This window comes from Anthonomus grandis, chromosome 8, assembly GCF_022605725.1.
Source record: "Anthonomus grandis grandis chromosome 8, icAntGran1.3, whole genome shotgun sequence".
NCBI classification, from domain to species: domain Eukaryota; kingdom Metazoa; phylum Arthropoda; class Insecta; order Coleoptera; family Curculionidae; genus Anthonomus; species Anthonomus grandis.
Genome location: NC_065553.1, coordinates 15,133,919 through 15,148,997, shown reverse-complemented (window position 1 = coordinate 15,148,997; position 15,079 = coordinate 15,133,919). Strand labels below are relative to the sequence as shown.

General features: G+C 31.5%; 1 protein-coding gene across 7 annotated transcripts in view; it reads right to left on the bottom strand.

Moving 5' to 3' along the window:
• Positions 1 to 15,079, bottom strand: part of LOC126739256 (triple functional domain protein) — a 288,570-nt gene that overhangs the window by 140,790 nt on the left and 132,701 nt on the right. For all 7 annotated transcript variants that reach the window (XM_050444845.1, XM_050444840.1, XM_050444841.1 and 4 more), the window contains 4 exons: positions 13,304 to 13,575; positions 11,700 to 11,792; positions 300 to 548; positions 48 to 243 (listed from right to left, as the gene is read on the bottom strand). In XM_050444845.1, coding sequence (XP_050300802.1) covers positions 48 to 243; positions 300 to 548; positions 11,700 to 11,792; positions 13,304 to 13,575 — 810 coding nt within the window. The remainder of the gene's footprint in view (positions 1 to 47; positions 244 to 299; positions 549 to 11,699; positions 11,793 to 13,303; positions 13,576 to 15,079) is intronic.

Below are 15,079 nucleotides of genomic sequence, written 5' to 3'. Positions count from 1 at the left end.
AATTTTAAGGAGAAATAGTTAGAACATTAATGATATATAAAACTCACTTCTGCTAGATCTTCCAGATCCATCTCTCTGTCATGTAAGAATTCCAATAAAACTTGCACTCTCGTTTGCGCATTATACTGCGCATCTGCCATAACACAAATGCCAGAATTTTCGAACACTTGCACTAAGTCCTGACCCTGCTGCAACACCTGGTATGTTGTGTTTTGCATTTGCGATACGCTTTCGTTGTGTAACCTAAATAATAGTTTTTTTTTAATAATGAGTTTAATAGACTATTTATGATAAGCTACCTCAAGAACTGTTCAGCTTTTGCAATATCCCTAGTAAGTTCGCTATGCTGGAGCTCCTCGCTCCACATTTCGAGCTGAGAAGAGACCTCTAAGGCATCTCGTTCGAAAAGCCTTAACCTCAAACAGAGGTCTAATCGGAGCTTTCTGGCTGCCCACAGTTCTTCTAAGTCGTTTCGTTGCTTGGCCAAACGGTCTAAGGCTGATTCTACTGCGCTGACTGAGCCTGTTGAATCCATGTCGCCTATTGATCTGTGCAAAGGGTTATAAAAATCATTATTAGATAAGGCCTTTATCAGAAAATATATAATGTGAGGAATATGAATAGATAATTATAATATAAGATTATAAATAAAGGGAAAAAGTGAAAATATTAACATTAATCTCGCAAGAGCCTTTGACACTGTGACACATCACATGCTCTTGCAAATATACTGGGTGTGCGGATAAGAGGTACTGTTTTAGCACTCTTTAAATCATAACTCAGTAATCGAACGCAACAAGTAAAAGTTAATAACCTCGTTGTAGCGATAGGTACGGTTGAATCTGCCGTGCCACAGGGTACAGTCCTGCGGCCACTATTTTTGATCTATATAAACAACCTTTTTAGATAATCTTTTTTCCAACCAAAAATTTTAACAGAAATAAATTGTTTTGTTCATTTGTTACGCTGATGATACTGTAATTCTAGTAAAAGCAAAATCATGATCAGAAGTACAAAAGCTCGGTGAAAAATATATTACATTAATTAAACTTTAGGCGGATCAGCATCTCCTAACTCCAAATAGTAATAAAACACACTTTATACATTTCTCTATTTACAACAGTAACTACCAAGCAACCTTTGGAACTAATAATAAATACTAATCTTTGTTTTGCAAATCAAATAAAAAATTTTACTTGTGTTTCTAAGATTTCTTCAGTTATGTACACAAAATTCCTCGGTGTTTATATTGATAAAAACTTAAGATACAAGATGCATATTGATTATATAACTAAAAAGATAAGGAAAATAATCTATAAGTTTTATCAACTACGCGAGTTTATGCCTCGTGAGTTATTGACAGTGGTCTATCAGGCTCTGATCTATTCTAAATTATGATATAAGAATTTGGGGATAGTGCGTGCAGTACAATCTTTCAATCTCAGAGTCATATTTTTTATGTAGGGCCAAGAATCTTTAATCTTATATAACACACTTATAAGGCTATAACAAAAAAACGGTTTAATGTACGCATAATTGAATGGATAGGGTGTAACTGTGAAAATATTTTATTAAAGTTACCTTTAACATAAAGAAATATTTTAAACCCAAATAGATAAGCACCCAAGTCTGATGTAGTTTGGTTATAATAACAAGCATATTTGCTAATATTATTTATAATAGAATAAAAGACTAAATTAGTTTTAATATTATTTTTACAATTCTAATATAAGTTACTTTAATTTGGGTTTTATAATGAGCTCTTGTGACTTAGGGCACAAACACTAACTTTGTAACAATAATTTTAAGTAACATACTTAAATTTGAATTTGTTGCATCTGGTAAGGAAACTATCGGGAAATAGGAGAGCAAAAAGGGCATTCTTACTTGTTCTGCAACATTTGGAGGCTTCCGAATATAACATAAAAAAAACTGACAGCATAACATAAAGTAACATTATTGATTAAAATATTTCTTAAATACATACACGTAAAACTGAAGGAAAGCTGAACATACACACAAGGTGTCTCGAATTGCAGTGTCTAAACTTTAAGAGCACATTTTGCGTTCAGAATAAGCCTTATTTTTTTTTATAAACATATATCGAGAAACGCTTCGTTTTCGAAACAGATGGTATTAAAGTTTTAGGAAAAAAATGTTTTTTAGTCGTAGCTTTTCGTTAATATTTTTTTAAATTTTTACAAGGTCCGTACGTTATTTGTAATTGAATATTTTTGAACAAAAATAGTACGCCACTGCTTTTTCAAAAAACAAAAGATATTTCTCAAATTTTCATTCAATTTTTTTCGTACGATTACAATAAAATTAAAAACCATCTCTTGCAGATTGTATGTCAGTGTATATGGAAATGGAGAGTTTTCTTACGGAAGATCCGCAATGTCAAAAACGTTGAATTCATTAGTGATTTTCATCCACTGGAACAGCTCATCAAACCAAAAACGGTTGAATATCCGAATTATTTATAGTGTAAGTCTACTGAAACCAACTGAATTGTGCAGAATTCCTGGACATTCTCATCCTTGAGCAAGCTGTATAAAGTGCAAATATATGTTGAGGTACTGAAATAAACCAGAAGTTCACATAAAAATCCTGATAAATTTCTGGCGCCTTACCCAGAGTTGACAAAAGCTCAATAAGGTCTTCTAAGAGGCAATCTAGAAAACTCAGGGTAGGCCCTCAAAAAACGACTGCTTGATGAATGAATTCGGGCTCTGAATTAAATCAAGAATTCTTGGAGAATATCGAAACTTCTCAAAAAAAATTCTAACTGGAGCTGATATTCGTTGGCACGGAAAGTCTGAAAGGCAATCTACGAAAGATAAAGTTCGCTATCAAAAACGACTAATTAATTAATCAATTTTGTCTATTGGAGGCACTGATGTGAAACAAAAGTTTATGTAAGGACCCTGATGGATTCTGGAGCCTTTTGAACAGTTATTAGAGGCCAAGGAACTTAGAAATGCTAATGAGTGATATTGGTTTCAAGTCTTGGACTAAGTCTAAAGAGCTTGAACTTATCTCATCCTTTTTTGAGGAAAATAAAAATTTCCTGGCAGAACACACATGGTTTTATTTTTTTTATTTGAAAATCTGGCATCGGACGACAAAAAGGCATCAAAATCAAACTTGCTCCAAACTGAATAACGGTTTCAGAAATAATTTTTGTTTTTAGAAAAAGCAGTGGCGTACCATTTTTTTTCAGGAATATTTAATTAAAAATCCCGTACGGATATCACTAATGAAAAATTTAAGAAATTGAAAAATGCATTATATTACTCCAAAGATATATGTTTATGAAGAAAATTTAACTTTATTCTGGACACAGAATACACTGTTAAATTTTGAACACTGCAATTCGGAATAGTTTGTATATCACAGATTACAAATTAAAATCATTATTTATATTTATACTTTACAACACACAAATATAATAGTAGAAATTTGGGCATATATGACATCCAGTGTTTGTCAAATTTTATGTATATTTAAGAAATGTGTTGCACTGGATTAGAAGCTTCATCTTTGTTATGACGTTATATTTGGATGGATATCCAAAAAACAAAATTCAAAATCGCTAAACACGTAAGTACTTTTTTGTTATCTAGTTTCCCAACAATTTCTTTACTAATGTATGAAATTGTCAATTTTACTTTTACACAATTTATTTGTGTAATTACGAATCCTCTGGCGCTACCTAATTAATATAAAGAGCAACCGGTATAATTCACATCCAAAACAAAAAAAAAACATCAATTCCGAACGCAGGATATTTTCATTTTTTCCAGATTTCCCTCGCTTTCCGCTTAATTTATTAACTTTTCCATGCCCGGCCGTTTAAGAGCTTTTATTACTTCCCCAATGCTGGTTATTTGATGAAAAAGGCCGAAATACATTAAAGCTCTTTGGGCACGCTGTTTTTACTTATTTCTATTATGAGGCAATAATATCCCTCGTAAAGTACTTTAATTTCCTTTTTATGAATGTTCTTTTGTTCCAGAATGATTTTATTGCGAATGTTACAAGCATTAAATTACGATGTTTTTTTTCTTGGAGGTCTTCAGAACTCATACAGCGAGAATTTTAAGTTTTAGCTAAGGGTCTATATTTGTGACCTCGAATCCCGGTTTCTTTGACCCAATCGAAAAAAGAAAGAGAAAATATAACAATAGATATAAAAACCGTAGTTTTAACACTCCCAGAGGTTCTCAAACCCATGTCCAACTAGCATAACAAACGCGCGATCGCATTGTGTATCTAGACGGCCCAAAAGAAAATAAAAATAAAATGAGTCACGGCGCCCCGGGGCAAAGCGAACCCGTCTCGGGAACGGTACCACATAAGGGAACCAAATCAACCTTAACAAGCCTTTGTTCTATGGCACGCGAATAAAAAGGTACCCAGCTGAATTTTAAGTACTTTGTATGAGGTTACATCAGAGCATTTTTTAGATGGTGGATTCGATATAGGGTGATTAGCATTTCTTTTTTGTGATGAATAAGTTATATGATTTGGAATTTGCTGAAAACGCCAGTGTTGTCTTTTTAGGTTAGGTAGAGTCTGAGGTGGATTGTTTTAAAATAACGAACTTTGAACAAGCATTGATTTTTTTTACTTTTCCTCTGTAGTTGATTTTGTTCTTCTTCAACTGCTTGAATCGTCTTAAGTCATTTCACTATGATTCCCACGATTTTGGACTCATATCGGATCTTAATTATCATGTGAAAAAATAAAAATACAATAATTATTTAAATAACTTTTTAAAATTTTTGAATTTGTGCTGGAATAAAAAATTTATTTTTTTTTCGAATAAGGTCAATTCAAATAAAGAGCAAAATAAGGAAACAAAGAATAAGAAGAAGTGTTTTGAAATAAAAGTTGAATGAGGAAAAATTATTTTTTTTTGTTTTTGCCAAATTTGGAAAGGTCAACAAATTACAAAAATAAAAATGAAAATATAAATTTTTGACTTTTTTAATATCACCGCTTCATTTGCGGACGAGTATCTGCATCTTTTGGAAATTGTATTTTTAATGGGTAGTTTGTCAAAATACAATAAATAAACGTAATTTTACTAACATTTTTTATAATAACAAGGAAACGAAAACACCATTTTTAAGGCATAATCAATATCTAAAATTATCGTTTTTACATTACTATCATATCTTCAATTTAAGTGAAATAATCGGTAAATTATTGTAGTAAATAGAGAATCACTCAATTTAAAAAACATCAGCTAGTAGAGCAGCAATGCACTAATATATGGAATTTAGCTGGAATTAGACTGCTATGTGGCTAAATTTCACCGTAAAACTCAGCCATCCACTTTGACTTCGAGAATTTTTCGGAACCGCGCTTACTTACAGAACAGTACCTAGATTTGAATACCAAAGAAATATTTAAACCCATTAAAACCCTAAACCTCTCTCTTACTATTTTTTTTATCAAAAACCATATTTGAACCCACTATCATAGCCATGCAGTAGCTTGGCTTCTATACAAACACTAGGAACCGTTTGAACATTTAAAGGATGTTTCAATAAGAACGTAAGATTTGAATTGCGCATCATGTTTGACTTTCATGATCTCACATGATTATAATAGGACAGACTGAATGCTGATAGATGGGAGTTATAATAACCCGTCCTGTCAAAAAATTATTATCAAAATGGTAAAGTTTGATTGCCACTATTCGTAATGTGCGTCCAAGGTTCGGTCGAAAGAATGTTCTCAATGCATCTACTGTGAAAAAAAAGAATCAAAAAATTCGAAAGTTCTGGTTTGGTTAGTGATGTCAAACATACGATACGAGCTCGTTTAGAACAAAACATCATGGCAGTTCACAGAAAGGTCAAAGACGTCAATTCGTCATCGGGCAAAAAAATTGGACTTTTCTACAGGATTCTTCAGCGAATTCACACTAAAGATTTACAGCCGCATGTCTACAAAAACAAACAGACTCAACAACTTCTGCCAGCAGATTATGAATACCGAAGAGAAGTTATCAATTGGATCCTTAAGCAACCTGCTGATTTTGCAAACTAAATCACTTCACCTATTGTTCCATTCACCTATGCAACTGAATAAACTTCACCAAGCAGTAGGAATCATAGGAAAGAATTTGCATTTATTTGGAAGCTGAGCAATAAATTTAATAATGTAGCGACTCTTAAATGTCTTTTCTTTTTCTTCATTAGACCTAGATTAGACTGTGTCTGATAGTCTGGTCACCTAAATATATTCGATATATTGAGGATCTTAAGAGGATTTTTAAAGCTGCTCTACTTTAAAATTCATGGTGCTTATCCTTCTTAAAGTTACTCAGAGGATTTACTCGAATTGTTTAATATGCAACACCTTGTAATCTAAACTAAATATTTCTCAAAGTGTTTTTATTTAAGTTACTGAAAATTCAACTTGTCCCGAGCTATTACACAAAATTAAATTTCTAAGACCTCGTCAAGCATCACGTCAAAATTTATTATTCTCTTTATGAGAGAATAATATCGATCAAATAAACTGCAGTTTTCTCCTATTTATATCATGTGCACTACACATAACAATGTTAGTAGAGGCTTTGCTATTTTTAATACCTCCCTTACACAAAAAACACCTATTTTACATCTTTACGCCTTACGTTCCTACGTTAATCTTATGTTCCCTTCCTGTTGACTGTCCCAATAGTTGATTAATACATTTCAATAATTATGATTCCAGTTCTCCCGCCTTGTAATTGAGGTATTCCTGTTAAGCAGGCTAATAAACAAATATGAAGTATTAGCTCAATACACCTTTAAAATAGTTAATAAATTCCTTTGGACAAAGCCTAACTGGATAAAGAATAATAAAATAAAAACAAAAACCAACAGCCGTCCACTCCCTCTAACTACCTTTGTCAGCTAAAGCCCGAATGATTCAATTACTCAAATCAACGTTTTTCTTAGCACAGACAATAAAGCCATCATCCGCAAAAAGAGGAAAAGAATGGACGGACTTAGCCCCCTCAAAAAAAAAAGAAATCTCGGACCTTCATCAATCACGCACGCCATCACTTGCGTTGACGGGTCGCACAGACCATAACGAAATTTTCCAGGGATAATGGAAAAAGCGCGCAGTCATTTCGCAAATGGCCAAAATCCGTCCGCCTGTCAAATATTGTAACCCTCGATTTTTGTTCCTGGGAAAAGTTTTGTTCAAACCTGTGTTGATATCAAAATGAAAGTAGATAAATCAACTAAATGTTTTATGTGACGTTAACTCAGTTAAAATATAGGATATTGGCTATATTTTTTTTATTCGGAAAAAGTTCAGGAATTGTATTTTTAAAACTTGGTTTAACGCCAGGCTAAATAATAGTGATGACTGTCTACTGAAATATTATTTTTGAGGTAAGTCTTTGAAATGGGTTAATTTTTACTTTTCTAATTATCAATGGGTCTCTGTAGGAAATAAATAATTCTCCAAGAAGCTTTTAATTACGTCAAGTGTACTAATTCTGTGAGTGAGTAATTCTGTTGATTGTGTTACATTAATTAATGACTTCATTTTTTATCATATCTTTCACCATTATTATTTGTATTGAGGAAAGTTTATTGCAGGATGCATGCTGGGGAGCAAAATTATTTACAGATTTTGAAAAGATGATTTTTTAAGACTTAGTGATTTTTTCTATTTCAGCTTAGACCTAACAGAATTAAGCAATATAATTAATTATTTGTGAACACATCGATCAGTATAGTGACTTGCCCGTTTTTTTTTTAATAAAATGTCTATACTGCCCTCAAGTTAAAAACTATGGCATCACATTTATTTTTTTAAATAGAACATCCTGTCTATTATGACTTTGTACAATTCTAGGACATATTCTAAATACTCAATGGTTTGTCAAATATGACTTAACAAACTAGCAAAACATACGAAATTAAAACATAAAAATGTGTTTTAGATTTATTGCAACTAATGTTTAATTTGTTGTAAATTAGATTCAATGCGTCTTTTGCAATGAAAATGTTGGTTACAGAGTGTCTCAAGTAGAAACTATAAAGCCGGCATTAATTTTTAATGTGATTTTTAAGAAAGTAAATAGACCTTATTATTTTCGAACTGTTTCTAATTTTAGAACTTTTGTTATGCATTTGGAGTGTAATTGTTATATTAGTTGACATTGTATGTTTTTTTAATTCCTCTTTATATGAATAACTGCGTATTGCATATAACAAAAACTCATTTAACTGCATCAAACAGTTCTTTTTTCAGATCTTTTTTTATAATTTCATATTAGCTGCAAATGATCCTTAATAAATTGAGCGATATTAGATGTAATACAGATATTAATAGCAAAAATAATTGCAAAATAAATCTTTTTTAACTTTATTACATTACCTGTATTCTATTATATATACTTTTAAATCACAAAATGCATTTCCTACCATAATCTATAATAATTAACAATAACAAAACTCATCGCGTACGCTATATTTTATGATTGTTACGATACCGTTTCAAATATGTTAACTAATTACACAGAACAACTAAAACAACAATTAGCTGCCATAGTTAATTAATTTATCTGCAGCGTTTCCATATTAATTACAACTGAATACACTTCTCTGTATGACAATTATGGCAAAATAAACGGGAAAAATTAAATTGATGGGAATTAATGAAAAAAAGTCTAAACCACCCACTGGTTTACTCAATTGACAAAACTACATTGTATGGTACATCAATAAAACGGTGTTTTTTTGCGTGAAGCATTATTGTTTTTGTGCTGCTGGTAGCATTGACCCTATTAACGCTTCTTTAAAAGGAATTTTGGGTTTTCAAGGAACGTATACAATTACAGTTGTAAGTGGCAGTAATAATTATATTGTAACATATATTTTTATAGATGATAAATGAAAAAATTAAATACTTGTATACCAACTTAGAGGCGACATTTGATAGTATAATCAGGTTGTTATAAACGGAAGGAAAGCCGCGTAAAGAATAAAAACACTTTTTCCCTAAAGAGCATTTACGATTGACAATTTTTACTACATTTTAATTCAATTATAAATGCTTCTGTTTTTCTCACTAAAAATAGAGAGAACTAATAGAGATAATCTATCTCAAACTCAAATATTATGCAAAACTAATAGTTAAAGGCAGATGAGGTGAAGAAAGTTATCTGAAAGTACTCCTCGCTGTACTCGAGTACCATAGGGTATGCTCTTTTGTGCAGGGTATTTCGGTAAAAAAAGACCAATTCTCTTTTTAATTTTTAAATATAACTCCCATTTTCAAATTCAAATATCTTTAAGGATTGTAATGAAATGATGCCGATAATAAGCCTTGGTACGTAAGAAAAGTACAGCTTCAACATTATTCGGGTAGTACTAGTAGAATGAAAAGTTAAAAAATTCAATAATATTCAATTCAATTCATTGACGATGTTAATCACGACACACAACCGAAAATAAAGAAGGAATAGATATAAATAGAGAAATAAGATGACAGTGTCAAAACTATTTACAATAGAAATGGAAAGCATTTAAAAAAATTGAACTGGGGCATAAATATAAATGGAAAGCATCTAACTTATTTAAGATATGCATATGTAATAGTTAGATTTGAAACAATGACAAAACTGGACAAAAAACTTTAGCAAAAATCAGCCTTAAAATGAATCTGAAAAAGATAATGTTTTCCTCATAAGAACTAAAATATGAATTAAAAAAAAAAGTAGTGAAGGAAGTGCATTCACAATGAAAGAAACAAATTCATTTAAAGTGGGTAAATAAATTCCCATTGCACATTTTCAATCACTTGGGGATCGATTAGTCTAATTTCTTGTCGAGTTCTTTACTTTAAACCATCAACAATTTCTGTTCTATTGCCATACACTTTGTACATCAAATAGCTCTATAAGATAAAATCTAATGGAGATATATCCGGTGACTTTGGTGGCCACTCAATCGGTCCTCTTCGGTCAATTCAGGCATGACAATCCGTTAAGTTCTAAAATTGGAAACTGTTCGAAACTAATAGTGTCTACTTACTTTCTAAGAAATCCCATAAAAAATTAATGTTGGTCTCATAGTTTCTCCTTGAGGTACCTTGTTAACAAAATTTTCATTGCAAAGCACGCATTCAATCTAATGGACAATAAATTAAACATTAGTTGCAATAAATCTAAAATAAAATTTTTTTGTTTTAAAATTTTATGTTATAATTTCATATGTTTCGTTAGTCTGTTACGTCATATTTGACAAACCATTGACATATGGTTTGTTAGACAAAAGGTATTCAAAATGTATCATAGAATTTCAAAAAGATCATAATATACAGTGTGTTCTATTTAAAAAAAATAATGTTGACCCCATAGTTTCTACTTGAGGCACCCTGTATAAAATTTGTTTATTTAAAAAAACGCGCAGGTGACAATACTAGTCGATGTGTCCAAAAAATAAAAGAAAAAATACCTGAATTTTAAATAATTTGTTTCTTTCATCGTGAATGTACTAAAACATCGCATATGCCTAAATATATATGATTATTTTTATTTTTATCACTTCTTAATTGACGCGGACAAGTTATTTATATAGTCTTGAGGATGACATCATAGAGATCAAAACCTTGAAAAACATGCTATTTTTACCCTAAATTCAAAATTCAATTCGAAAATAGTTTATTCAATAATTGCTGAAAATACGACTAAGTAAAAAAAAACTAATTATTAAATTAATAGTCGACATTGCTTAACTATAGAAAAGAAGACATCTGCAACTAGTGCGCCAGCGCGTAGCGTTTCTTCGTCCTTCGGTCTTGCTCTAATAATTAGTGCTATGTAAGTCACGAAAACTCTTCAGGAGCTAAGAGTGTAAAAGAAGCGATTAAAAGCAAAAGTACACCTCTATGATACCAGATTGACTGGGTTTTTATTAAGCCTATCATAAAAAGAAAATATCTTCGAGCATTGTTCCCTAGAACTTAAAACTTTGCTTAATTTCCGTAGCAGGTTAATTTAAAGACATTTCCGCATCCAAGACCTCAATTGCCCAGACCTGTATATTTTAAGTTTTCAAGAAATCAATTTAGTCGAAAGCCTCGCTGAGGTCTTACAAGATGATTGCGCTTCTCAAAGGACCCTGGATTGGGAGACCAAACTCCGAATATCTTAATCAGTATTACTGCCTCTACTAAATCCACACTGCTTTCACACAAAAAAACACATCGACTCTCACAGATATAATAATGAAACCTTTACAACAGCGGAACATTTAAACGTTCAGAGCGTCCTAAAATATGAAGCGCATCTGTAATTAAAGATAATTTTTCTTTGACTATTATGAACGCAAAAATTAGAGAATAATAATTAATACAACCGCTATTATATAGTATCGCCCCAAGCCCAAAATAAAATCCAAGTACGCAGAATTAAACGAGCCGTGGGTGTGCACATTTTTCTTCCGACTTGACGTCTGATTTTACACGTTACAATACCATTCAACGTCCTTCCATTTATTATCCCGAAAGACCCTTTTATGCAAACCCGTATATACACATAGTTTTTTATTATTCGCATTATTTCCGAGCGAGCAGAAATTAACCGCGTCCCACTCACGCGGGTCAAAAACTTTTTTCATTCGTTCAGATTTACCATTTACAAGGAAACGCTGAAGAGTAGAATGATGACTTACCGTAACTCTTGTAGTAACGCCTCTCCTTGTGCTATTGTCGATGCGCACGCCTCGAGGCTTTGCACTCTATGCTGATCAGTTTGTTCCAATAGCCTATAAAAGACAATATGCCATTAATAAAATTAGTTATAAATTAACCAATTAAATAGGTTTTAGGGTGTGTAAAGATAATCGTTTAATCAGTCGATGTGGGCGGTTTTCGTTTAATTGCATGACAAAAAGTAATTTAATTCTCACAACTATTTTGAATAAAGAATTCACTACCAGAAAATTGATTTATTTAAATGTTTATATCTATGTGTTGTTAGGGTTTATTATTGAAATTATAGTCAGAATCATTAGAGCATGTTTGAAATACTAAATGTTTTATTTACTAAAATAACCAAATTATATTACATGTACAGACTATATAAATTTCAACTCATTAACTTCATTGTTTATTAACTTTATCTCCAATTTAATAAACACAAAGGTTAACATAAGCATAAACATAATTTAATTATCTATATATACAATAGATGTTTAGTTTCATAATAGCATCATGAAATTTTGGTTCTGTCATAATGTTTAAATTTATATTCATTATCTAAAATACTTATTCTTTAGTGAACTTACTTAATGGAGTATATCCAAAATAATTCATGAAGTTCTCCAATATTTACATGAACCTCATTGCCATTAAATTTCAGCAGTAACTTCTCTAGACAGAAAGTGATTGTTTATCTGCATTTGACGAATAGAGAAAAAATAATATAATATGGTGACCCTAACACGATTTTCAAGTTTACAAATAGTTAGTTAATATTATAGACGGAGCATCTGAAAAACTTTAAAAGAAGTTCTGATGGAACCGTGCAGGATATCAAATAATAATAAACAAAATTTATTATTTTTCATGACAGAGTTACAATAATATATACGGAAAATAGTAATAGAATATGAAAAATAAAAGGCCATGTCAATGCAGCCTTCAGGCGATGCCAGAAACTGTTTAGGCCCAAGTAAATATCTATTAACAAATATAACAAAATATAAGAATGACGCTTTAAAGTGAAAAATGTTAGATAATATAAGTTAAAAATGCAAGCAGCATGAAGCAAGCACATATACACATATTTAATGCATTAAAGAATAAGGAACGGGAAAGGGAAGGTAAAGTATTAATGTATTAATGTAAAATATATATATACATATATATATATATATATATATATATATATATATATATATATATATATTTATTTTTATTTTTTCTTTTTTTTTACTGGCGAGATTATAAGAAAAACTTCTTTTAAAAAGTTCTTTTTTATGTCGCGGAATATTTAGCAGATGTAATTGTCTTAAGCGTCGGTGGTGAGCGTTTATTCAAAACTGGACTTTACTGTATAAATATGAAGGTGATTTTAATTTTAAAACCTTGTAACTAAGAGAAGCAAAACGTAATTTTCAACGATTGGACATATTTAACCATCCTATATCATAAGAATTTCATAATCACGATCAACCAGTGAACTTTGTTTGTTTCACCTGCTCATAAGAAAAACTCAAAACAAGCAAACTTTTCAGCCTTATTTTATTTTCAACTATGACTTTTTTTTATTTACCTCTCTACTGTTTCCAGTCCCTCCGCGGCACTTTCCTCCTGTTGCAACTCCTGCCTCAACTCGTCCGCCCAGCTGGCTAACTCCTTCTCCCTCGTATAAAACAGTACCGCCAAATCCAGTCTACGTCTTCTCTGCTCTACACGGGCAGCAAAACTGGCCACGTGTGCCTCCAGTTCTCTGGCGACGCTGTAGATCTCGTCTGGATCGCACTCGCCCGTATGGGCGAGCTCCTCGGCCGCTGCGAGGAGCTTATCTGCGTTGGTATAGGTGTTCTGGAATAAAAAGGCTCATTTATGATTTTTTCCGACGTATTTTGCATGAATATTTAACGAATTATGGTTCTAGGTAGTACAGAGGAATGACAAAAAGATCAATAATCAATAATATTTCGATCAGCAAACTCTTTGGTTATCTTGAAATGTTTGCCTTACTCCAAAAAAAAAGTAATTTTTAAGATAAAATATTATATTAACGAAGAGTGGCAGCAAAGATCTACAAACTTGAAAGTTATTTATTAGGGTCTCTAAATAGGGTGATTTTCCTTCTGATTAAGCAGTTTCAGAGTTGAGAACACCTGAGGTAATTGGGATGAAATAATAAACCGTTTTGTCAGACAAATAGCCCAGCAGCAGGCTTATTAAAGTACAAGACGTGAAGTTTTTTTTTATTATTTAAAATAAGGTAATATTAAAAACAGATTTTTAATAGGTGGCTTATTTTATTATTTTTAAAATTTATATCAATTATTAAGCCTAAAGTATAAGGCTTCAAAATTCTTTTACAAGTTTAAACACCAACCTGCTACTTTGGATTTACTTACTATTATATTAATATTTGTGAAAAGGTTATACACCGATAAACTCAAAAAAAAGTATATAATTCAGAGTAGTACTTTCCTGTTAATATTCAATAAAATGAAATTTTTCATTTAAGTTTAATCTATAACGAATTCCTCCTCCACCGTTTTGCTGTTTCTTGAGCACGCTCCTAAGCATGGAACAAACGTTATAATTATTTAAATTTTCGGTTCTCATAGAGATCTTTTATACTAAATACTTAATAAAAATACTTCATGCGATAAAGTTGTTATTGTTAATTGCCTTCTATTAGGATTACCGATCCTGTTAGACAATAAGCGAGAGATAAGAGTTTTGGGGAAATATTTGACCTAACGAATTTGCTGGATATATTATTTAAATTACTAACTGTTCCACTAAAGGACGCATAATTTCGGTGGTCAATAAGAAAAATGCATTTTCTTTATCATCCCGAAAACACCCTGTATATTACAGGGTGTTCCTAAAATATACCGAAAAACTTCAAGGGGTGGTAGGGGACATCGATACAATTTTTTTTTTGTCAGTAGACATATATACAGGGAGTTCCTTAAAGACGTGCTAATATTTAAGGGGGTGATTCCTAAACCCATTTTAAGAAAAAACAGTTTCTATGAACATATGTCCTAAATATCTTAACTTTTGAGATACAAGGTGTTAAAGCTTTAAAAAAAATTGTTTTTTTTTAATAATAACTTAAAGAATATTGTAGAGATTTATATGAAATTTGGTACATGTATTCTATGCCCCAAGATGCATTTTTTGATGTGCAAAAAAAATAGTGGCGCCCCTATAGGTCTTCGTCCTTGTAATTGGGTCGCGAACATTCCGGGAATATCTTCTACATGGGTACAGCCGGCCATTATCCTTACTAGCAGTTCTCATTAGGAACATATATTTCGTAGATCAAACTTTTCAGATAACTTCAAAGAAAATAAAT